The sequence below is a fragment of the Mustela putorius genome, unplaced genomic scaffold, assembly GCF_011764305.1.
Source record: "Mustela putorius furo isolate JIRA1106 unplaced genomic scaffold, ASM1176430v1.1 tig00000460_pilon_pilon_pilon, whole genome shotgun sequence".
Taxonomy (NCBI): Eukaryota; Metazoa; Chordata; class Mammalia; order Carnivora; family Mustelidae; genus Mustela; species Mustela putorius.
Window position 1 is genome coordinate 11709974 of NW_025421389.1, and position 25025 is coordinate 11734998.

Here is a 25025-nt window from a genome sequence, read left to right on the forward strand (position 1 = left end):
GGAACTTTAAAAATAAGACTAGATAAAGTTTCTTGCCCTCAGGGAAAAAACCCTCACCCAAGCAATGCATTGATCAGTAGAAGGTTTTGAAGCATTTCTTATCAATTGATTGTGTGAGCGATTCCATGATGATCCCATCGATCAATTGCAATGTTGAAAGAACCTTTACTACTAGCTGATATATTATTGACTTTTCATTTCAAATTCTGTATGTTTTCATATGAAGAAAGCCAGTGTAAACGTTGAACTCGTTTAGCTTACTCTGGAAATGGACAGATAAGCTTAATGCTAGATCTTCCCTGTACATTTATGGCTCTAAGGAGACACCAAGGGACTAGAGCTCTTTTCTGACTCTGGTCTTGGACTGTCTTGCCTGAGGATCTGCAGAATTTCCAACGCGGGTACCCTTACGTTAACCACGCCCACTCACTGTAATTGTATTTTGAAAGATTTGATGTATTCACAAGTTATTTTCCATATCGTTGAAAAAATAACTGACCAAAAGCTATTCTGTGTTCAAGGAGTGATTATCACTGCTTTTTTCAGTGACTATTCTGAAATACCTTTTTTTTTTCCTGTTTTAAATGGCTGCTGCATTTGTATAACCCCCATTCACTTTTCTAAAAAAATTAGAATCAGGAAAAAGTTTAGAGTAACACCAGAAATATGTTTAGAAACACACACACACACACACACACACACACACAAGTCCTGACCAGCCGTCACTCAGTTTTGCTCTGTAGAAATCACCCAGAGTCTTGCACTTGCTGGTCACAGAAGGGACTGGAAAAGTTGTCAGGGAAAGACTCCTCCTCCTGCTTCTCACACAGAGGTTATCATCTGAGGTCAACACAAATTACACTAAATAGTTCTTAAAGATGATATTGAAGAGATTTGTTAAAACAAATAAAGGGTTTTGGGATTTCAGGGCAAAATATGTCATTGGCTTGGAAGAATAGATTTAAAAACTAGCCTATGTTAATTATCTTTGCCAGTATGGTAATCAAAGTAAACAAGACAATAACTTCTGCAAAAAAGCAATGCTATGCAAATTTATATGCATTGTATTCTAGACACTGAAATACATGGTATTACAAGTATGCAAACTACAGGTATAGTATTAAATTAACTTTGGCAGGGTGTCTGGAAATTGTATGAAATTAGAAAACCAAAACTCAGCTCTGGGTACATATTTTCAACAAACAACCCCACCCCTAACTGAATTCACTGGCTAGTTTTAATGCATTTTAAATGGTCTCCACTGGTTGCAAAACAGAGGACTCATTTGCTCCCAGCCCCAACAGCCATATCTGAAAAGTATTATCAACCTGCGGGATCCTTCTCGCTGTGAATTTCAGAGTTGCTTGGGTAAAAGCAGAAGGTTGCGTAAGAACTGCTAACTACTACTCCAGCACTTTCACGCCTAACTTCTCTCTGGGCCTCAGTTTCTCCATCACTGGGACTAGTTAGGCAACTTTTCAGAACCCTAATGCAAGCAGTCAAGTCTTGTGACTTCTTCGCCTTGGTGCGCTCCCTAATACAGATGAGTGCATGAATAAACAAACAAATAAATAAAATTTATTGGTACAAACTTAGGGTCAATCAACCAGCCCCTGCAGAGAACCTCAACCTAGCCAGCACCATAAGAAACAAAGAATCTGTAAATTGTCTGCAGACTCTAACCTTGGGACACTGGCATTAGCGAAACTGACAGACCTCACACCCTTGATCCCAACGGAAGATTTCGGGGAGGAGTGAGCACAGCTTCATTAACTTTCCCAGACAAGAAAGTCAAAGCTGCAGACACCAGAACCTGCTCAGTTCTGTTGGAGCCACTCTATCTAGAGGTCAACCCATGGTACTTAATCCAATAATCCGCGTCCTCCTGCCTGGTACCCTGGGCTCCAGTCTGGTAAGGCCAGGCTGGGAAGAAAAGAAACTCTGTCTTGGGTGTGGGGATTTGAGGGTGGAAGGAAAATGGTAAAGCAGTGGGTTTTTAATGGGGCTGATTGTGCACCCAGGGGATAGTTGGTGATATTTTTAATTGTTAAAAGCAGACAGCAGCATCCCTGGCATTTAGAGGGTAGAGGCAGGGGATGCCGCCAGCCATCGCACAATCACATGATACAGTGTCCCCACAACAAAGGGTTATTCGGCCCCACACGTCAGTAGGGGTGAGGCTTACGAGTCCTGGTGGCAGTAGCCCCGGGATCGGGTTTGAAGGTAGGATGGTCCTCCATGGACAGACTGGTCTAAGTGGCTCTTGGCAACGTGTAAATTACTACTTCAGAAGGGGAAATCTTATGAAAGAAAAACAAGTGAGAATATATTCATGTTATGAGGGGTTCTGCTTTGGCTGCTGCTTTCACTGTTCAATCTAAAGTTTGGTTCCATCTAAAGCAGGATACGAATATTTTCTAGTCTCCACAGATGGCTAATTCTCCAATTGTTCATTCATAAATTAGAGGTAGCATCAGCGTGACTCGATCATTTGGGGTACCAGAAGAAGGTTTAAAGTCATCATAAGCAACAGTTACAAACTCCGCGGTCAGGTAACGGCCTTCTTACACAAAACTCACATTATCTGCCTCAGGGTCAGCTTGTCAAAGTCAGGATGCGTGCTTTTCTCCTTGTAAGGTCAGTCCTCTGGGGGACGATGGCCATGAATAAAGTGGCGTCATAGCCGGGAGGTCGAGCAACAACGCTTTGGGGAGTTGTCTGGCCATTGTGTGGGAGGGGGTGACGTTTTCAGGTACGAATATGGGTTGTGTGTCAGGGACCCTTTCATCCAACGGGAGGAAGTGCTCCTTCCTGTTATGCTACCTCAGCAAGCCCATGGTGAGCCCTGGAAGTCCCCAGCAGCGCTGGTCCCTTCATCCCCTCATGCGTCATCCTCTCCTCCGTGCCACCGAGGCTGCGGAGCTGGGGGGAGGGCAGGAATGGGAGGGATGGGCCACTCCTGGTTTTGACCAAACTTGTCCCAGTCCTTGGCCACCTTGAAAGCAAGGAGGATGTGTGGAGGAGGTCCCCCCGGGATTAATGACCCGTGGGCCATACCAGCTTTAGGAAGCACCTTGAACTGTTCAGAGGAAAGGACTAGCACTGCCCACTCACCTCTCAGAGCTCAGGCCTTTGGGGACAGAGTAATATGCTGGGCAAGAGTGATTGTGTTGGTCCCAAATGCCAAAATTTCCTAGGATAAGGCTCTGGGTTTAGGCAACATCCCATGTTCCCTGAGATGGAGTGAAGGCATGAAAAACTTGACATTCTTCCACTTTCTGGATCAAATGTTCTTCTCTTATAAATATGGTCACTATGAAAGAAGCATTTCAGAAACTGTCCAACAAAAGCCCTTTTTTTTTTTGGCTTGTAACTTTACTATATGAATGGATGAATAGGATCATACTTTCTAGACACTTAATGGCTATAATCATATAGAATAACATGCTATGAGGTCAGGCCTATTTCAGACATAGGATCACTGAGTAATTTGGGTGATGCTCATATGCCGGAGAGCACATCGAGTATCAACTTTCCGGGGGGCCGAGGAAGGCTGCTGCCACTGGCTGGTTTCAGTCATTGCCCTTTGTACTTCCTGTCCTTTTCCAGTGGAACTCAGGGGACTGGCAGCCCTTCTGAATCTCCAGTGTGGTGCCCGCCAGAGGGGTAGCGTGGCCATGGGCCTTAGCTAAGTACATTTGTAAAAATAAGCTCCAAACCACACCCTCAGGCACAGTTTGCCAACACAGAGACTTTTGAGATTGGATCTTGCCAACCACTCTGTGGTTTGAGCAAATCCTCTTTTGTACATGTTCTTTCTTCCTTCTGTCATCGAGTGATTGATCGATTGATTTTTTTTTTTTTTTTTTTTTTGGATACATAACTCTGGTTCTACCTTCTGACACTCTGGGGAGGCAGGAGGGAGACCCACTTTGTTCTTGCCTTTTACATGAGATGGGAGACAGCCTGCAGTGGCAGCTGTGGAACGCAGCCCGTCCAATTATAATGGAAAGGATTTTGGAGTCAGAGATGTGGGTTAAATTCTGGTCTCTTACTTTTTAGCCATGTGACCTCAGACAAATTACTTAACCTCTCTGGACTTCAGTGTCCTCCTCTGTGTGAGAGGCGGAGTATAATTTTTGCATATAAGACCATCATGATGGTTCAATGAGAAAATACTTGTTGAGTGCCTCCCCCAGATAGGACCTCAGCTAATTCTCTATCGCTTATGCTCACTGTCTCTTCTGTGCTCTTCTCTGGACTTCTTGATCACATTGGATGGGAACATGGACGGGGGGAGTGGAGATGATCCCACTTGTCCATCCGAGGGTGTTGCCCGAGCAAGATGGGGGCTACTGGGGTGAAGATGGAGACATTCTGATCATGCAACCTCCTTGTTTCATCACTACTCTGCACCAGAAACCGCTCCCTGGCCACCAGATCAAAGTTCCCTTGTAATGGGCTGGTGGTTTACAACCCCATTGTGTAAACAGACCTGGTTCTCTTATCTTGAGTAATTGCAGTTTAATTGGACCTCCTTGGGAAGCAATTCCCTTCTTACCCAGGGCTGTTCGCACACTCTTCACCCCCAGCCCGCATGCCTCAGGATTCTAGCCTTGGAGTGGGTCACCAGGGAGTCCGTGGTGTCCTTGCTGCCCTGGGGAAGGGCTCGCGCTTGTTGCTGTAAAGCCTAGCACAGAACGTTCTTTCCTCCTCTGTGTGAATCCTGGAGAACAATGGATAAAGCATTTGGGATTAGAGAAGTAGAAAGACACAAAAGAAATTTGGAAATAAGGGAACACTGGACTTTTTTTTTTTCCCTTGTTGCTTGTCATGGTGATGGCTTTTCCCCTGGAGAGATTGCTGGAACATGATGCTTAGGGAAATTATTTACATCCATCACTCTTTGTGCTGGGAAAGACTGATCATGTATACTTCTCCAGCATCTTGAAAAGGGGGGCTTTTCTACGATACTGGGTTCAGGCGGCACCACCTAGAGAAACAACCTACAGGCCATCTCTCGATATCAGGAACGTAAGGTCCTCAGAGATTAAGTAAGTTGCCTGAGTTTACAGAGCTGGCGGGAAGCGGCATGAGACCCAGATCTCCTGACTCCCGTCTAAGGACACTCCTTAAACTACCGAATTTATCCTCATTTTTTAGATACATGATAATGTCAAAGCACTTACAGTAGACTTTCATTCACGCACCTAGCTGCCTTATTTATGATGAGGTGATCTTCCTGGATTTAGGAAAAACGCAAACTGCATTTTATAGAGCACTCAGCAAATTGGAATTACTGCTGGGTCCGGTAGCCTGGGCGACTTTTTCCACCCAGGAACCCTGGGCCCGGACGGAGGCTCTGAGTCATCTGGCCCTCTACCTCTCCCCTGTGGGGTGCCCAAAGCCGTCACCTCTGCAGTCACTGGGAGGCGTTAGGCTTCACACTAAGGGAGTAGATAGAAACAGACAAAGAACACGTATCTCCCTGCGGATCTCCCAGCAGGAAAGTGTCAAGGCCAGGCGGGCACTCAGGCTGGTAGCAAGGTCAGTGACCCAGGAGCTTCAGTTGGGGTCACCAAAAGCTGGCTGTGGGTGGAGGCCGCTGTGGTCTCCACCTGCCACGAGCCACCTCAGCTGTGGTCAGTTCCAGAAGGATTTTGAGGAGCCTGTCTCTGCGGCACAGGTCCAGGCTCTGCGTTTCTCCCTCAGAAACCTGTAGGCGGTCAGCCCTGCCCTTTCACCGAGGCCCAAGCCCATCACTCTTATTGTTTTAAGAAGAATTTCCTGGCTTTGAGTCTAAAATTAAACTGCCCTTTGAGAGTTTCCTATTTTGTCTGTTCCTGCCTCTCCCGGGGCGGCCACACCCTCCCCTCCCTCCTCCTGCTCAATGGCAGTGCTGAGGAAAGCTGAACCCAAGCTCAGGAGTATTTCTGCTTGCCTCCTTCCCCTCTGCCTCTCCAGGGAGTGGGACACACGTGCCCTCCTGAAGCAGATGGGCCTCCGTGTCCTCCTGAAGCCCCGACGTGGCTGGCCCCAAACTTCCCCCTTAGCGTTGCCTCAGGAGTTTCTTCATGACGTGTTGGGGGCTGAGTGAAAGCAGGCGTCTTGTCAAGTATCCTCTGAGGATGAGGAAGCCCAGACTAGGTTAAAGCCTGTGGAGTTCGGCCTCATGTGGAAGGCCTACTGCATGCAATGGGAAGAAAGGGTTGAAGCTGAGAGACTGTCTTTTGGTTGCCCCGACTTTTCCTGAGCATCAACGAGTCAGGAGGCCCGAGAGCTATTCGGTAGACAGGTGCTTCCGAAGCTTCACAGTTCTCTGAAGAGAAACCAGGGACATGGGGTCCAAGCAGTGTTTGAGCATGGTCTTAGGAAAGAATTAGAAAAATATGAAGGTATTCCTAAATTTAAAGGGGGTCCTTGTATGTCATGAATCCAAACTACCTACGACTAGGACAACTCTTGGTTCTAGGCGTTCCTCCACCCATGAAAGCTGTGGGTCACAGGTTGGGAAACAGAATGTGGATTGATCCGCAGAAGAAGTCACTGGACTTGGAGAAGCGTGGAGATCACTGAGGCCGGCCTGCTCAGGGAACAAAATCTGGAGGTTAAGAAACAAGCTGGAGGTGACGCAGCTCCATAGGGGCAGGGCAGGATGTGAATCCAGGCTCTCTGATTCCCCGTCTTCTGTCTTCTTTCTTCCTACTAGAGAGTGGGGATATCTATGCCATTTCCGGAAAAATGGCTGTTCCCGCAAAGGCACACATCCAGTGTTAATTCATTTTCGCCCCTGGGTGTAAGATGTTTGTTTTGTTGTTGTTGTTGTTGTTGTTTAAACAGTAGCATCTAGAAATAGTTATTGTGTCTCATATACTCATGGCCCTGAATTCTGAAGTTGACCAAAGAAAAGCCAGATTTGCTCCCACAGAGTTTGTGTACTGAGTCATTAGTAGGCAAACACGGGGACATTTATGGTTGCTTGGTTAAAGGTGGGCATGAACTTGAAGAACAGATCATGTATAATCTTGCGGACTCCAGCATGGTTTATGATGTAGTGTTGTGAAAATATTCCCCTATTCCCTCTTTTCCAAATTTTGGGGGCAGGGGCAAGGCAGACGATGAGCCAAAGGTTTGGCAGGCATGGGAGGGGAAGGGCAGAAGATGCTCCTAAAGAGATAGCAGCAGGGGGTCGTGGGTTGGGAGGAAGATAGAGTCCCTGACTCTGAAGTTTGGGGGGTGGAGCTAGGCAGAGGTAATAAAGTAGAGGAAACCTTGACTGGAGGGCGAATGGATGAGGACATATGTGGTCCTAGTCATTAGAGTAGGCTCACCTTCAAAGCAGAGCAGGGATAGGGTGTGCCCATTGTTTCAGTAGTTCCAGATTTGTGGGGCTTTGTTTTATTTGTTTCCAGTGTCATAAAGGTGAAACATGTGGGCTTGGGCTCTGTCCTCTGACAGCCCCCAAAGGGATAGGGAGAAGAGTGCCCTTCCCTTAGCATCTTGCCACCATGTGTGAAACAGCAGGACAAAACATGCACTTTCCTGAGATGCCTCAGGGGAGGGGATCTAATCCCTCCAAGGCCCTGTGGCTACCATCCTTCCCTTGGTGGCCACTGGCGAACCACCCGAGGTTCCGAAGCTCTACATTTGGCTTCCACAACTCTGTAGGCTTTCTTGTTTTTCTTCCTCTGTCTTCAGCCAGCCACTGTTGGTTGTTTCTTCCCCTTTCATCTCTTGTAACTGTAGGCAACTTTACAGACCCATTTTTTTTTTTTTATACTGACCCATTTTTTATCTTTTTTTCCATTTTGTTTGAACTTCCATTTTTCCTGACTTTATACTCTCACTGGGTGCTCCATGTTTCCAGATCTAACTGCACCCTTTCTTGTCCTCTTCTATCCTGTATCCACCTTCAGGGCACCCCTGGCCCCACCAACCTGCCATCACTCCATCTAAACATAACTGAGGGTGAAATTCTCTTCCTCTCTCCTTTCTTATGTATTACACTTACCTTTGTCTCACCTTTATCTCCCCTTACACTCACCTATCTAACTTACACAGTTAGAAAATCTTGTTGATTCTAACTTTGAAACATACTTACATTTCTTGTTTCCTCTTTACCTCTACATTCATGACCTTGATCTAACTCTGCCCTCATACCTGAACTGCTGCTTAGCACCACAACCAGCAGGATGCCCCTGGAACACTCATGTGGGAGTAATACATAAGGGGTGCCCCAGCCCTGAGGAATCAAGCTAAATGATATCTTAATGCAAAGTTTTCAGAAGTCAAAATTAATGCAAAAATTATTTAAAAAAGTAAAAATTTTAAATAAAGTAGGTTTAGCTATGCTGATTCCATCTCCCCCTTTACCTTAGTCTCCAGTATGGCTCTGTGAGGCACTCCAGTGCCTATGTCCACTTCCTTATCTCCTCCTCTTGCCCAACCCATCCTACTTGGCACCATCAAAGGAGTGCCAGAAGTGCTAGAAGAACATATTGATTCACCATGTCACTACCTCTAATGCAGACACCAAAGCCTTTCTCCTGGAGCCAAATTCCTGTCTGGTATTTACAGCCCTCAACATTGTGATCTTGTCCTGTTCCTCCAGCTTTGCTTCTTATTCATTGACCCCCATGGCAAGCGTCCACATTGTCCAAGATCATAACTTTCCCTCCAGCTTCTCACCACCAAACGACACAGTCTGTATCTCTCTAGATGACCTATCTGAATCTTTCTTATTCTTCCTTTGATAGTATTACATGTTCCTTTTCACCTTAAGGTGTGTGATCATCTTTTTTTTTTTTTTTTCCTCTCTCTAGGCTCTTCACTACATGTTCTAGGCTAAATCTTACCCAGCTTTTGGGTGACCTTAATTTGCTTCCTCCAGGAAGTATTACCTGCTATCATGCCCCTCCCCCTACACGTTGGGACTTAACCCTGTCCCATCTCCTCGCTGTAATTTCCTGTTTACTTGTCTTCCTAAGGGTGAAGTTCATTTCTTGTTCATATTATGTTCTTTGCATCGAACATGATATTCAGCATAGACTGGGTGTACTGATATAAATTTGCTCCATAAATATCCATTGCCATAATTTGCCTAGTACCTATCCTAGGACAGCAGTCACCCTTCTTGAGAAATCTGTATGAGGGCCACATAAGCTTCATGTTGGACAGGTAGAAGAAAAGACAGTCTGAAACCAAATAGACCTGGGTTTGAATGCTATCTTTATTATTTTATTAGCTGTTTGGCCTTTGGAAGTTTACTTGTCCTCTTTTTAAAAAAGATTTTATTTATTTATCTATCTATCTATCTATCTATCTATTTATTTATTTATTTAAGAGAGAGAGAGAGAGAAAGAGAGGGACAGGGACAAGCAGACTTCGTGCTGACCTCAGAGTCAACTTGGGACTTGATTCCAGGACCCTGGGATCATGACCTGAGCTGAAATCAAGTGTCGGACTCTTAACTAACTGAGCCACCCAAGCACCACTACTTGTCGTCTTAAAACCTCAGTTTGTTCTGCAAAATAGGGGTAGGAATAATAATCTTGCATGAGGGTGGTGAAGATTAAATGTAACCATTTCTGCACAATGCTTAGCATAGCAACTGGCACAGAGCAGGTGTGTGGTGTATGTTAGTTCCTTTCAAAAATTACCTGTGGCGTGAATGAGTGAGGACGGGTGGTTTCTTAAAACTGTGACAAGGACTGAAAATGTTGCTTGCATCTTATGAGTTCACCTCCAGTTGCAGCCAGGAAAGGACGGTGTCAACAAAGAGACTCAAACTTATTTTGGGTCGTGCTTTTTTAAAGCAACAGGGTGGGTGTTGTGCAGCCCAGATTTCTGACCTGTTAATAACCTGCTTCTTGCTCCTCAACGAAGACAGTTTCATAATGAATTGGACCCAGCTATGTGGTTCTTTTGAGTAAAAATGTCATTTTTGAGTAAAAATGTCATTTTCATACTCTATGAAATAGGTATTAAGTCAGTTTGTCAGATGTCTAATAAACAGGCAGGTGTCTAGATAACAAGAGTCATGGTGCTTTCAGGAGCATCTGCTAGCAAAGACGTTTGTGGTTCATGGTAAGCTTAGTGCATTACCTCCTTCCCATTCTTAAGAGTAGGGTCCTCTGGCTCCCCTGAGGACGGCTAAAGAGAAAATAATGTCTTAAAATAAATCTCCATTTGTAAAATAATATATGAACTATCCCTGACAAAAACCTGGTTTGAAGCACGAGTGATTTAAAAAAAAAGAAAAAAAAAGACACATAAATTCAGTCTGATGCTGAGCATGGTTGTTCATCAGAGGCTGGGAATTGACTCCTCACACTGCTATGTTGTTGTCATTGCCTGTATCTAGAACCTCATGGCTTTATCCCTAACCCACAAAATACTCCCCTGCAGAATGCATGCAGATAATTTTCCTTCGACACTTCCTTGCGCATTACATTTTGCCATCAGTGGCCTTTCCTTAGCAGAGAAAGCTTAAACATGTAAACTTGAGAAAAATTTCTCCATCCTACCTTGTATCAAAAAGAATAAAATATTTAGGAATAGATTTAACCCAGGAGATGAAACACCTGTACTCTGAAAACTCTAAGACACTGATGGAAGAAACTGAAGATGACAAAAACAAATGGAAAGACATACAACGCTCATGGATTGGAAGGATTAATATTGTTAAAATATCCATATTATCCAAAGCAATCTACAGATTCAATGTAATCCTTATCAAAATACCAATAACATTTTCCTTATTACTAGAACAAATAATCCTGAAATTTGTATGAAACAACAAAAAACTGAGTAGCCAAAGTTCATTTTCTTTATCCACACCAACATTTGTTATATCTTATGTTGTTGATTTTAGCCATTCTGAAAGGTGTAAGGTAATATCTCATTGTGATAGCCAAAGTAATCCTGAGGAAGCAGAAAGCTAGCGGTATCACAATCCCAGATTTCAAGATATACTACAAAACTTTTGTAATCAAAATAGAACAGTACTCTCACAAAAATTGACTTATAGATCAATGGAACAGGATAGAAAGCCCAGAAACAAGTCCACACTTATATGGTCAATTAATCTATAATGAAGGAGGCAAGAATGTTCAATGGGGAAAAAGACATTGTCTTCCACAAATGGTGCTGCGAAAACTGGAAAGCTACATGCAAAAAAATGAAACTGGACCACTGTATTATACCATACCCAAAAATAAACTCAAAATGGATTAAAAACCTAAACATGAGACATGAAACCATAAAACTCCTAAAAGGAAACACAGGCAGTAATTTCTCTGACATCACCTTTAGCAATATTTCCTAGATATTTTCTAGATATCTCCTTTATATAATTATAATTCCCTTCCCTTGGGCAAGGGAAACAAAAGTAAAAATAAACTGTTGGGTCTATACTAAAATGAAAATCTTTGGCACAGTGGGGGAAACCATTAACAAAACAAAAAGACAACCTGGCAAATCGGAGAAGATATTTGCAAATGGTAATCTGATAAAGGTTTAATATCCAAAATATATAAAGAATGTATACAACTCAACACCAAAAAAAAAATTCAAAATCTTTTGGGCAGAAGATATGAACAGACATTTCTCCAAAGAAGACTTCAGATAGCCCACAGACACATGAAAAGATGCTCAACGTCATTAATCGCTAATCATCAAGGAAATGCAAATCAAAATCACAATGAGATATTACACCTTTCAGAATGGCTAAAATCAACAACATAAGATATAACAAATGTTGGTGTGGATAAAGAAAATGAACTCTTGTGTACTGTGGTGGGAAGGCAAACTATGCAGTCACTGTAGAAAACAGTATGGAGGTTCCTCAAAATAAAAATAGGATTACCATATGATTCAATAATTCCACTACTGGGTATTTACTTAAAGAAAACAAAAACACTAATTTGCAGAGACCTACACCTCTATGTTTATTGCATCATTATTTACTGTAGTCAAGATATGGAAGCAATCTAAGTGTCCATGGGTAGATGAATGGACAAAGAGGATGTGAGATACACACACACACACACACACACACTCACTCACACTGGAATATTGGCTTAGCCTTAAAAACGAATGAAATCTTGCCTTTTCTGAACAACACAGATAGAGCTAGAGGGTATTATGCTAAGTGAAATAAGTCCAATGAGGACGAATACTATATGGTTTCACTTACATTTGGAATCTAAAAAGAAAAAAAAACCCGCAAATGAGCAAACAAAAACAGACCCATAAATACAGAAAACAAACTGTTTTCTTGCAAGAAGAGAGGGAGTTTAGGGGACGGACGAATAAGATGAAGGGGATTAAGGGTACAAAATACCAGTTATAAAATAAATATGTCATAGAGATAAAAAGTTCAGCACAGGGAATATAATCAGTAATATTGTAATGACATTGTATGTGACAAATGGTGCCTATACTTCTCATGGGGAGCATAGTGTAATATACAGAATTGTTGAACCACTGTGGTCTATACTCAAAATTTACATAACATTGAATGTCAACTATACTTAAGTAACAAATATATAAAAAAAGTAAATGATATAAAATGCAAAAACCAAGAAGTTCTCCTCAGGTTTTTAATACCTTTGCAGGGCCTATAACAAACTACTTGTACCTATCTACAAGGATTCTACTCGTACTATCTACTGCCATCTTCAAGGGTCTTACAAGGAGGGTTTAGGCAAACCATGCATACACTGTCCCAAAAGAACAGGAGTAGGCAACTTAGAATTCTCCTTTATATAATTCAGAATCAAAATTTTCTCACTTGAGACCTAATTCTTGTAACTCTGATCCTTGACATTGAATTTTGAGGAAGACTGTAGAGAAATAGCAAAAGATGGGGATAGATATTGAGAGCACACAGGTAGTCGAGAAAATGTGTTTCAAACTGATTTAGTTGCAAAGAAGACTTCAGATAGCCCACAGACACATGAAAAGATGCTCAACGTCATTAATCACTAATCATCAAGGAAATGCAAATCAAAATCACAATGAGATATTACACCTTTCAGAATGGCTAAAATCAACAACATAAGATATAACAAATGTTGGTGTGGATAAAGAAAATGAACTCTTGTGTACTGTGGTGGGAAGGCAAACTATGCAAAGATAAGACCTACTTATCTTTGGGGATTCAAAAGTTGTTGCCTGGGAGGCTTGCAATATAAAAATACAATGTCCCTAAAATGGTTTTAACCAGAATTCAGGAAACATTTTCTGACTGAAGCTCTGGGGAGCGTTAATTTCCCTAAATCTTTTGATCTCAAACACAAATAGCTAGCAGCATGCCATTGCTCCATTTATATTCTAGTGGTTCTCACCAGTGTCTAGTAGCAGAAGCTAAGTATGGTAGCCTTTGCTACTCAATAACTCAAGGAGACTCCATTCAGTTCCAAGGATGTAATTATGTTCTTGACACCTTTAGCCCAGTTAGAAGTCCAACAGCCCCAAAGTAAACTTCATCCAGCCCTACTTTGAATGATTTTATGAATATTATGGAAAACGTCATCTTTTTTAATGCACACAAATGTCCTTCTATATTTTGGCTTTGATTGTCATTTTGCTCTGGGCCAATATACTCTCTTCTGTTATTTTTATTGAGCTTAAGTTAATGGACAGTTGCAAAACGGGGAAGAGAGAGTAGATAGGGAATATTTGACTCTAATACTGCTGAGCTCTTGTCCTGTAGCTCAGGGGGAGAGAGGGCATCAGAGGTTCTCCAGTAAGAGGCTCTTCCTGGGGGTTAGCAAGCTTACCCTTCATGGGTGAAAATACCATCTAAGTAGCTATACTTATTAGTTAAGCCTTTAATATCAGTAGATTTAACTATATCAAATTATAGCAGAGTTTGATTATCTTAACTGTGGTTTTTATGAAGGTAGAGGGGCCATAAGAGAGATTGAAAGAATAAAAAAGAAAGAAAAGAAAGTAAAGGAAGGACCAGTGTAGATCAGACTCCTCAGGAAATCTTTCTGTGGATCTGCTATCTCCTTTTGCGTCTTACTTTTTTTTTTTTTTTAAGATTTTATTTATTTATTTGAGAGACAGACAGATATAGTGAGAGAGAGCATGAGCAGGGAGGAGAGGGAGAAGCAGATTCCCCACTGAGCTGGAAGCCTGATGTGAGGCTTGATCTCAGCATCCTGGGATCATGACCTGAGCTGAAGGCAGAAACTTAATGACTGAGCCACCCAGGTGCTCCTTGTGTCTTGCTTTTTATCCCTCTTGCTCAATCCCAGGAATGTGAAGGGTCTGTTATATCAAAATAATATCTACCTTCTATTAGGCATCATGTAGACAAGGTACACATACATTTCATATTAAATTTTGCTTTAAATATAATTTTCTTACACATATTTTACTTAATTCTTCCTATAATTGAGTAAACTGAGGTTTAGATAAAAGAATGGGCCCAGGCCTTCCCTTAGTAAGTGATAGAGCCAGGATGTGAATCCATGAAGATATCTAGCTTCAAAGAATAAGATCTCAAACACTGCATAACATGCTTCCCATGTGTGTTTAAGGAAGCACCTCTGCCTTCCTTAAAGCGTACTGGGTGGATGATATGTTTTATGAATTTCACAAAATGCCTGAAAGAGTGGTACTAGTCCCCAAATGTTGCAAGAAACTGAAAATTTCTGTGTAGCCATCAATATCATTAAAACCCATGCACAATCGATTAACTGAAAAACGAGTAAAAAACAAGTGATTATTATTAAATAGGCCCATATATTTGGTTTTTCCTTTGGTGTCTGTCACCCACTGGTTCTATGAGATTAGAATGTCCTGTAAAAATATCCATTTGTGGTGCTTTTACAGAGTAAGATCATTAAAAGTTTCAAAAGCCGGGATTGTATAAAGATGGCCGAGATTCTGCCTACTGCTAATCAAGGGTCCTTATTTGAAAATTAGAAAAGGTAGTTGCCAAATGCTTGAAGAAATGGATGAAAATCATTGGATGTGCTGTCTAAGTAAAAGACCCTTCTCCTTCTCTCTGTATTTTTTTTGGGGGGGGGGGGTTGGTTATGTGACCATTGGTTGGTTCTCTTCTGCTGTCTATCATCTATGGATGACTCCTATCCACATGTGGTTGTATGGTAAGATGTTATTCCATTTGGGCTAGAGTACAGAGATTTTCCTGTTAATATATTTCATTACTTTTTCCCTTGTCACAGAGGCAAGCACCTATCAATTCCTATGAAGATCCTCGAATGGCCTGTGGCTTCCAGTCCAATTATCACCCGCAAAGAGCTTACTACCCTTTCTGGAATGAGATGACCATTCAGGAAGTTCCCACTGGTCTGGAACACTGTGGCTCAGGTAGGAATGTGAACAAAGGCTCGGACCACGCATAGAGTTGGAGGACAGTGGAAGGGTGATGTGGGCTTCATTCTCTGTAGCAAGAACAGCTGCCACGGCTTATGCGGGGACAAGATGCTATTGTTCTTGAACAGAAAGTCCCACGACATCTCCATAATTCTGTGTTACTTTATTCTGCAGTGCAGGAAGATGAAACTGTAGGAATGAACCCAGGAGAGGTTGCTTCAGGTCTTCATTCTATAAATAGTTCTGTGCACCATGCATTTCCTGAGGCTTACCCATTTCGGCCCGGTTGTTGACGAAGGGTCTAAAGTTCTGCAGTCGTAGAGTATGAGCCGGATAAATGGCCATTTTACAAAAGGGAATTTCTTTATTCATCTTTTTCTCCCCATTGTCCTCAACCTCTTGGCCTGAGCCCACTGGCATAGGGCTCCTTTTTCCTCTGCCCCCTCTCTTTCCCCAGCTCTCCCTCATAGACCTCCTTCCTCTCCTCCCAGCATTCCCCTCTCTCCCTACTGGCTGGTCACCGTGCTGCCCCCTGGTGAACAGGAATGACATTCCTCCAGAGAGCTCTTCCCTGTGTTCCCCTCCCCCAAAGACCTGACAGGTTGAGAGTCCTCACCCCCATCCTCTTTTGCAGAAGTCACTGTGTATCTCACAAATTCCAGGAGTCCGCTTTGACCTGTGAATAGCGTTTTTGTTCCTTTACGTTCAATGCCAAATGTAAAACTTGATTTGGGGGTTCTGAAGTGATGGATTCGGGTATTAAATTCAATTTATCACGAGGCCAGATTATATATACCCAAATACCAAACAACAACAACAAAAACCCCAAAAAACAAACAAACAAACAAACAAACAAAAAAAACAGCTCAAATCTGTATTTTCTCCCAGGATTAATTCCTAGCCTAAGAAATCTCATTACTCTCACATGTTGAAAGTATGTAATTCTGAGGCATGATATAGGGAGAAAGCCACTGGGAGCTCACTTAAACACAACTCTTTGTTTTGGTGTTTCTTTATTCTACATAACGATATGGTAGACTACTTTTATAATAGCAGAGACAGAAAATAAATGTTTGCTTTGTTGCCCTTGTTTTAGCTCTGACCAGAAATATAGAGGTATAAAGCAAGATGCTAAAGCATTTGGTAGGGGTTTGGGGGAGAAGGCACGGGACTCACTCTCCAGTTGTCTGGTTCTTCTCTAGGGCAGAACGAAAGCAATCTCTGTGTTCATAGTCTCTGGACTCAATAGCCATTGATATTTACGATATTCTTTGGCACCACCCCCGGATTTCAGACTTGGTATGTTACGCTTCCCTTTCTGCTCGGTTCTTCCAAGCATAAAGACAAGAAGATTTTTGCAGCTGTTTGCAGGTTAGACTTGAAGATTCTAAGGGATGAAAAAAAGTCATCCTTAACAAACTGTTCTAACAAATCTTATTTGCATAAGCAAAAGGTCAGGATGGTTGCGCCTTCATTTGTGTAATTCTTGAATCCTATCAAGGCCACCAAGCTTTCGTCTTTTATCTTCCTGCACAACCCAGGTTAAAGTTACCTTGCGGTAACACTTTGTGCTCTGGACGGTGCTTCTGTTGGCTGGAAGTTACCTTTTGTTAAGAGCTGAGGTTATTTCATGCTGGTCCATAGCCTCAAGATCAGAAGTTCCCTTCTTCATAGAGAAAAGACATGGTCCTTCTTTTTTTTTTTTTTTCCCCTGGCTGAGGAGTACATACATTCCCAAGTGAAGATGATTTTTTATTCTCCTCCTTGTCAAGGTTCTTGAAAGCAAAGAATTTTTATTTCAGGGCCAATGACACTGTGTCTGTGATGCACACAAAGAACCTCTTGGGATGAAGCTTCTTTAAAATGTGAGGAGTCCAGTGGGATAATATAGTTTTCTTCCCACAGTCGACTTCGTTGTTGCAAGAAGAAGGAAGACAGGGTCACACAGACCAGTGGCTTTTGAGTAGGATGGAAGATGAGTGCCTGTAATAACTAGTCTTAAAATGACCTGGTTGTCGTCAACCGCAGCTCAGAAATACTAGAAAGCCTCCATGGGGAGCAGTGCCTTGGTGGCAACTGTGAGGTCTGTAGTTCCCTCTGCCCTGGCCTCCCTCTGATAGAAATATCTGGCAAGAACCCGAAGCTCCTCCAGCCCCTCCTTTGCCTTCTGAGCTGTCCAGACGAAATAGTTGCAGCGATTATTTCTGGGCTGTGGTCCAGCCCTCCTCAGTGATGGGTGTCCTTTGGAAGGAGATTTGGGGTTATAGAGAAGAGAGATGAAGACATGGACCAACCAATGATTTCTCCAGCTGCAGCACATTTCCTTGGAGATGTGTTGAGTAAGAAGAAAGAGAGAGAGAAAAAAAAATACGCTACTTTTTTTTTTTCATCTTCTTTTATCCTATTTATAACTTCAGTTTCCTTCCCGTCCTCCGTCTCATGGCCACTCCCCACCCCCGCTCCCATCTCACGTTTTGTGCTCTCAGAAGGAATGAATGAACTTCTTTTCCAAGGACTCCACATCTGGCAGTGACTGGAATACCCGGCAGGAGGGGCCATTGAGGAACATCAGGCCCTTTCCTAATAAAGTGGCTCTTATTCACAAAGGGGCCCGAGGCTGAGGACTAGGAGGGGGGTGAGGGAGAGGGGTGGGAAGATAGGGCATGGAGCTGTGAGGAAACATGACTGTGGGAGAGCCTACCAGGTGAGCAGGAGAGAATGCTTAGTAACCAAGACAGTCGAGAATGGGTTGAACAGAACAGATGCTAAGAAGGGTGCCCAGGAAGACAGAGAAGCATGGGAATGGATAGAAAATACAGGTATGGGTGGACAGGTGAAGCAGGATGGGAAGAGAAAATGAAAGCTGAATGGGAAGGCAAGAGAAGGGGAGCCCGGAAGAAACAAGGCAAGAAGGGGAGGGGAAGATGATATGAAAGAGAGAGAGAGAGAAACAGATGAATCTGAGGACATTAACTATACGGCTAAAAAGGGAAGCCACATTTGCATGCAATTGCCCGCGCAGCTGTACATTTCTTCATGACAATCTCGTAGTCATCATTTTCTTTTATTTCTCCTCCTCCTCCTTGTCCGCCTCTTCCCCCTCCTCTTTCTCAGCCTGGAGCCACTAGCAAGAGCCAATGGGGACGGGGAGCTGATGTTCTGCATGAATGAATGGCCCTTTCTGTCTCGGCTCCTCGTCATCCCTCTGTCAGGGAGCCTTGTGAATCAATGGAGCCCCTTACACAAGACAGGGCTGAAATGTCTGTTACTGTTTATAGTCTGACTGGAGTGGAGCCCACTGACCCCCCCTCCTCCCTGTTCCCGTGTCCACTCTTCTATCCCTAACATCAGCCCCTTCTCTCAATCACTTTTCAGGTCAGTCTCTTACTCCTTGTCTCTAAGAAATCATTAACACTTCACTGCCATTAACTATTATGACGAACTCCTAACCACAGCCCTGTTGAGAAGGGACAGAATAGACAGCAGGCCATTTTGGATCAAGCCCTTGAGCTCACAGTGCTGCCCTGTGCTGGAGTCATGTAATGCCTGTTTTCCATCGGGAGCTAGAAAACTGACATCAGAGACCCACCTGAGCACCCATGCCACAAGCCCACAGTCAGTCCCCAGTTGACAGTTGTTCATATTTAATTTTCATATTATGAATGGCAATAAGGTATATCAGAAAATAGGATGATTACTGAGCACCCTTCCAAAGTAATATACTGTCAAGGTATTTTTTGTTTCATGGGATTTGTCTTGAATCAGCCCAACTTATGGATAGGATGCTCTAACCCAAGGTTTGCTTTTGGGAAATAGTTACTCAGAGCTGGAAAGCAGTCTGTGGCTACACAAGACAGTACCCCCAACTTACCCTTACGGGAATGAACTTATGGTTTCCTTACTGTGATCCTCGATTTCAGAAGCAAGACAATACTTTATTTCTTCTTGTATAATGCAGTCTGGTACGTTCTTGGTCATTGAACACAGTAAAAACCACATCTACCCACGTTTGCAGCCTACCTTCCAATTTTCATTTTTCATGAGAGAGGAAGTATGTATAGTATACTGGTAAAGAATCCAGATTCTGGGACCAGATTGCCTGGGTTTGCACATCAACCCTTCCTAACCGGGTGACCTTAGGCAACTTAGTATCTCTGCACTCTCATTTCCTCCCATAGACTAGTGGTTCTCAAAGCATGTCAGAATCACCTGGACAGCTTATTAAAACACAAGGATGTTGGGTTCTATCCCCAGGGTTTCTGACTCAGTGAGTCCAGGGGACAACTCAAGAATTTGCATTTTTCACAAGGTCTCAGGTGCTGCTGCTGCTGCTGCTGCTGCTGCTGCTGGCCCAGAGACCACACTTTGAAAACCACTAAGTTAATATATGTAAAGCTTGAAACAGCGCTGTCACTTAGCAAGCACCTTATGAATGTTTGCTGTCATCACTCATTGCCCTGAAGCGCCTGAGTGTCCAGAAATGTCTGTGTATCATTGAGTCATAAAGTGCCCCGCTGATTGGTCGAACACTTTCAGTGGTCAGTTTCACGTACTGGAAATGGAGCAGATGTCTGGAGAAGGGGAAGACTCGCTCCTTGTCTCTAAGCAACTTTGTTCAAGCATGTATGGGGGTGGGGGGAGAGTGGGGAATGCTTACAGGATAGAAGAATTATCTCCCACGTGAAATATTACACTTACTCATAAGATAATGCTTGGCAGTGTGAGTGTGTGACTTTGGATCTTGCTATTTAATATTTCTAAAGTAAATTTACTAGTAAAATGGTAGGAGGAAAGAATGTCTTTCTCAAATAAACTTTGGAAGTTCAAGTGGGGAGATGTACTGGGAACCCAAGTTTCTGGTCTCTCCTGGGGCTTTCCCACACAGCCAGGGCGGCTGGGAGAGATCAAACCAGGCCCAGTGTTTGGAAAGGGCTATTGACAACCAGGTGGGAAATTTCAGCAGGAGAAGCTGATGCCTCCAGTTTGGCTTTTAAGCATTGAAAACATTGAGATAATGCCAGGCAGACTTGTTGAATGGAGATTCACCTTTCTATGAAGTGTTTTTACTTCCAGCAGCTCTGGCCTCTCCACCGACCATCTCAAATGGCCCCGCGGTTTTAAAGGACAGTATTTCCAACTTTGTCTCCTGCACATGTCTAATCTTTCCTCATTCGGGCTACATTTTCCTTCTGTGGAGGACCTGCTTCAGTTTCTTTTTTCCTTCAAAAATAGTCCTGATCCTGTGTGTGTGTATGTGTGTGTATGTGTATATGTGTTTTGGAGATGCTGTGATGTGGGTCATTCCTCACAGGGAATATGCAAAAAAGATACCCTGTATGACTTTGTTCTTCTGATGAGATTTCTATCACTGCCTGACCCTGTTTTCCACAAGCAAAGGATATTCCTTCTGCTCCGGACTGAGTTTGGTCCCATCTGCCAATGTTATGTTGGCATCTCCTTTCTACTCCCATCTCCTGACCTCTTGGCAGCTTTCAAGTGTGTGTGAGGTCATATGCCCATTACAAGAACTTAGTGGTCTAAATGTTTGAGTATGAGCTCAAGGGTGTTGAGTCCAAACGAAGGATTGAGGAATGGTGTGGTGGCAAAGAGCAAGAACACGCCCTGAATCTTGTCCCCTCCCCTTTAACAGGTGGGACACCTGTGCTGACTGCAAAGAGGTCTTGTGCCCATTAAATGGGGGTGTATACTTAAAAAGTCATGGCCTGTAGCAGGTGATCAATAAATGCTACCACCTTCCTTCTTTTTCCTTTCAGTACGATTTGAGTGTGAATTTAAATGAGCCAAGGAAAGTAGATGTCCTGCCCACTCTTGCCCAAGGCTGCTTTTCTGACACCTGCCGACCTTACCCTTCACGTGTCTCCTTTTACCAGTGAAGGGAGCCTGGTGAGGAACACGAAGAGAAGCTCCGCTCCCTTAGAGACCAGAGACTTGTGTCTCGCTCTGGACTTGTGCCTAGCAGCCCAGAGCAGTATGGATTGCCAAGGACTTTACAGATATGAATCATCTGTGTAGGTGCTTGCGAAGGAAGGTTCCCTAGAGGAAGAACACTTGAGTGGAGTTCCAGTTAGACTGCAAGCCTGCTGTTGGCTGGCCTCCTATGCGTTGCTTCTCAAAAATCCTAGGATGTAACCGCCTTGCTCTGAAACTCCCAGGGGGCTGGGGAGAAAAAAGTTCTCTGAACTTTTTCAAACCACAAATATTTGGTCCGAGTTGGGAAAAGGTCCTCAGGGCAGCGAGTTCTTATTTGATTCAAGCAGTTTGACCCCTCGAGCGGGGGCTGGGGACGGTGGGTGCCGTGGCCGGCCGGCTCCTCTCTGTGAATGGAAAGCTCGGGCTGGGTGAATGGTGTGGGAGCTGGAGTCCGGCCCGGAGGAGAGGGCTGCTGTGTGCGACCGCGCAGGGGTAGGGGGTGGGATGCGCAGAGACAGCCTGTTTTTCTCAGTGTCTGGCCGCGGAGAGACTCTTACTCTCTCCAGATGTTCGTTGTGTTTATAGCTGCTGAAGCAGGAGACCCAGCTCCCTCATTAATAAGTTTCTTTCTTGCACTGCAGCCAGGGGTCTGAGCCGGGAGCCTGCAGCTGGAGGAGGCTTGGTGGGGGAGGGCCGCCCGCAGGGGGAGGCGTCTTGCTCTCTCCCCCAGCCTCCGTGTCCCTAACCCCTACCCCGCCTCCCTCCTCTGCAATCCTCCCAAAATACACGAGCACACAAAAAGAAAAACACCAGCAGATTTTTTATTTCAGAGAGTAAACATTTGGGCCATGGGGGTCTGGAGGTTATGGGAAAAGAGGAAACCATAAGGCTAATCAGGCAGGCACACACTTCCCCTGCTGAAATAAAACAGAAATCATTGCTCCGCAGGGCTGGCGGGTTAACCCCGGCGCTGCCAGCGATGCTGGCGCGGGCAGAGTGAGCCAGGAGGTAGGGCGTCCGAGGACGAGGACCCGAGTGTTTAACTCCAGATCCAGGCAGGGAGGAGAGCAGAGCAGAGTGAACTCCCTGGGCCTGAATGCCCTCCATTCAGTCTCTGGTAGCACATCTGCCCCAAGCCGGGCTTTGGAGAGAGACCGTTGGAACAGAAGAGATTCTGCGCTCAGATGCAGTTTTGCAAGAGGTCAGGGGGGAGTTCTAGGTGGGTCGTCGGGGAGATGGAGAGATAGGCGAGGGAGCCCAATGCGCTCGACCCAGACCACACGTGGGGATTGTTACTGTTTAGAAAGGAGCTGGAAGGAGGGTTTGGTGGCAAGGATTCCGGTCAAGGTTACAGCCCTGCCACCTACCAGCTCTGCAACCACCGGCAAAGGCTGAGCCCTTCTGAGCCACGTTCTCTCCTTTGTAATATAGTCGTGCCTACCTCACAGAACTATGGTGGGGAACAAAGTACCGCACTGAACGTGGGAAGGGCGAACCCCAAAGCATGGCTCTCAATTTATGATTTCATGCATTGCTGTAAATTGATCAGGTTCCTCTCTCCCTCCCTCTCCCTCCTTCCTTCCTTCTTTCCTCCCTCCTTCCCTTCTTCCCTTCCTCCTTTCCTTCTTTCCCTCCCCTCCCCCCGCTCCTTGCCTGCCCCCCCTTTCTTCCCCTCCCTATTAAATGCCTTCCCTCAGCCTCGACCTTGCTGCTGCCTGTCTGGAGAGCATAAATATCGCACGGACCGAGGTCGTAGGTCAAACATGAGACCTAATTGCACTGTGAGAGAAATTACCCTTACACTGATCTATAGGGCAACCTTTGGCTCTTCCTGAGACTGCCAGGGTGAGTGGTCCATCAGCTCTCAGTCCAGACCCTGCCCCCCTCTGGCGGCCTAGTCAGGGGACCATCACCTCTTCCAGATCACGATTTAAAAAAATACCAGAGTTCTAGTCGCCTTTGCTGTTCTCTTGATTTCCCACCTGATTCCTACGTTTTTAAAATAATCAACCCTGACAACTTTCTGCCAAGTCTCAGACCGGCAGATTCTCATGAGAGCAGGGGTGCTTGACAGCGAGGAGTATCAGAAATGTGCGATCCCTCCCCAGCAGTGTGCAGTAGCTTTCCTAGGATTCTCTGAGCCGTCTGGGACACCCCCAGCCCCAAGAAGTTAAGAACTATTGGCCAGGACAGAAGGAACTTTTGTACCCCCTGCAGCATTTAAAAGTGTGGCATACATAGAGAATGTCCAAAGCCTGTTTTGTGGACCTGATTGAATTCCGTGGTAGGAGCTTCCTCCTATCAATCCCTTCTCACCACTCTGGTCAGTCCCAAGAGAGTGTATTTAAATCTAGAAGCGGACTTTATCCCATTGTGCCAGAGACACTGGGCATTGAAGTCTTGAGACTGAAGTCCAGACATGTTTCCCGCTACCCCGTCCACCTTTTTTTTTTTTTTTTTTTTTCGTTTTAACATCTCCTTTTATTTTGTGCTCCATGGAATGAGCTCTGCGAACATCCGTGGAGGTTATGGGCCTGTGGCCTCTCTACTGTGAGGTGGAATGGGGGAGGGGAGCACTTCAGGCCCCTCCAGAGAAACAGGGGAGAGTCACATCGTGAACTCTCCTTCTCACGGATGTGCTTCTGGTGATAGACTTTTCCACCTGCCCCTTTGTGGAGTGTATGGGGGGGTGGGGGGAGAGTGAGTGGAAGAAACATTGTCTCTGAAGGGGGCAGGAGTCCAGAGCCCACACCCCCTACCAACAATGTGTACAAAAACAATCATGGTGCCCACATACACCTCCAGATGCCACATACCTCTACCCAACTGCCTCCAACTCTGTGCAGCCTTAAGGATCTCGGGCCCCCATTTCTGATCTTTGGCCTCTTGTGGAACCACTGACTGTTCTATTGCCTGTCACAAACTGGCTTCTTCAAGTGGAGACCATTTCCAGAAGTTTCAGATCTAGGGAGTGAGATGACCCCACCTTGGGTCAGCTCCTTTGAACTGCCCAGTAGTGTCTTAGCATTTCCTTCTTTGGTCAGAACAGATGGACATTCCTCACTGACCAGGGTTTATGGCTTACGTGAGGTTGATAAGTTGAATGTTGGATTTTATAAGGAAAGGGGCTGAAACTTCTGTGGTCTTGCTCCCAGAAACTTGAAGAAAGCCTGGAATTAACAGAAAAGTGGTCGCTTCAACCATACCTGATATGTTCAGGCATTTCATCAATACTTTGTGTTTTGAAAATCTGAGTTTAGAATTCCTGAAAAACAACACTACCAACCTATCATGACGCAAAGTTTGTTTGGCTCTTGGTAGGTTTTTATTTATTTAATTTTTCCAAAATAATTCAGATCCCTCAGAATTTCCAGTTAGGTATCTGTGCCTATCTCTATTTCTGTTGCTTCTCTCTTGATTAATAAAAAAAACTTAAGAATGTAGAGTAAAAAATAGTTCATATCCCATTCTTGTTCAATTTTAAATAATCTTACTGTAGCAAGTCCTGAGGGAAAGCCTATCTTCTTTCCAGAACAGCTAGAGAGAAAGAGTAATTGTCATTCATCAAATACTTTCTATACTAAGAATCACACATGTGTGGTGATTTTACTCTTAAAACATTCCTCTGAAGATGATATTAAGACCCATTTTACAGATGAGATGAATGAGGCTCAGTGGGGTGACCTGACCTCCCAAAGAAGTCTGGGAGGTGGAGAGAGGGTCAGTTAATCTGGGATCCT

The 25025-nt window shown here is 44.2% G+C and overlaps 1 protein-coding gene across 2 annotated transcripts in view; it reads left to right on the forward strand.

Annotated features, from left to right (window-relative positions):
- ETS1 (ETS proto-oncogene 1, transcription factor) overlaps positions 1-25025 on the forward strand; it is a 129233-nt gene that overhangs the window by 14877 nt on the left and 89331 nt on the right. For both annotated transcript variants that reach the window (XM_045080359.1, XM_045080361.1), the window contains exon 3: positions 15204-15348. In XM_045080359.1, coding sequence (XP_044936294.1) covers positions 15204-15348 — 145 coding nt within the window. The remainder of the gene's footprint in view (positions 1-15203; positions 15349-25025) is intronic.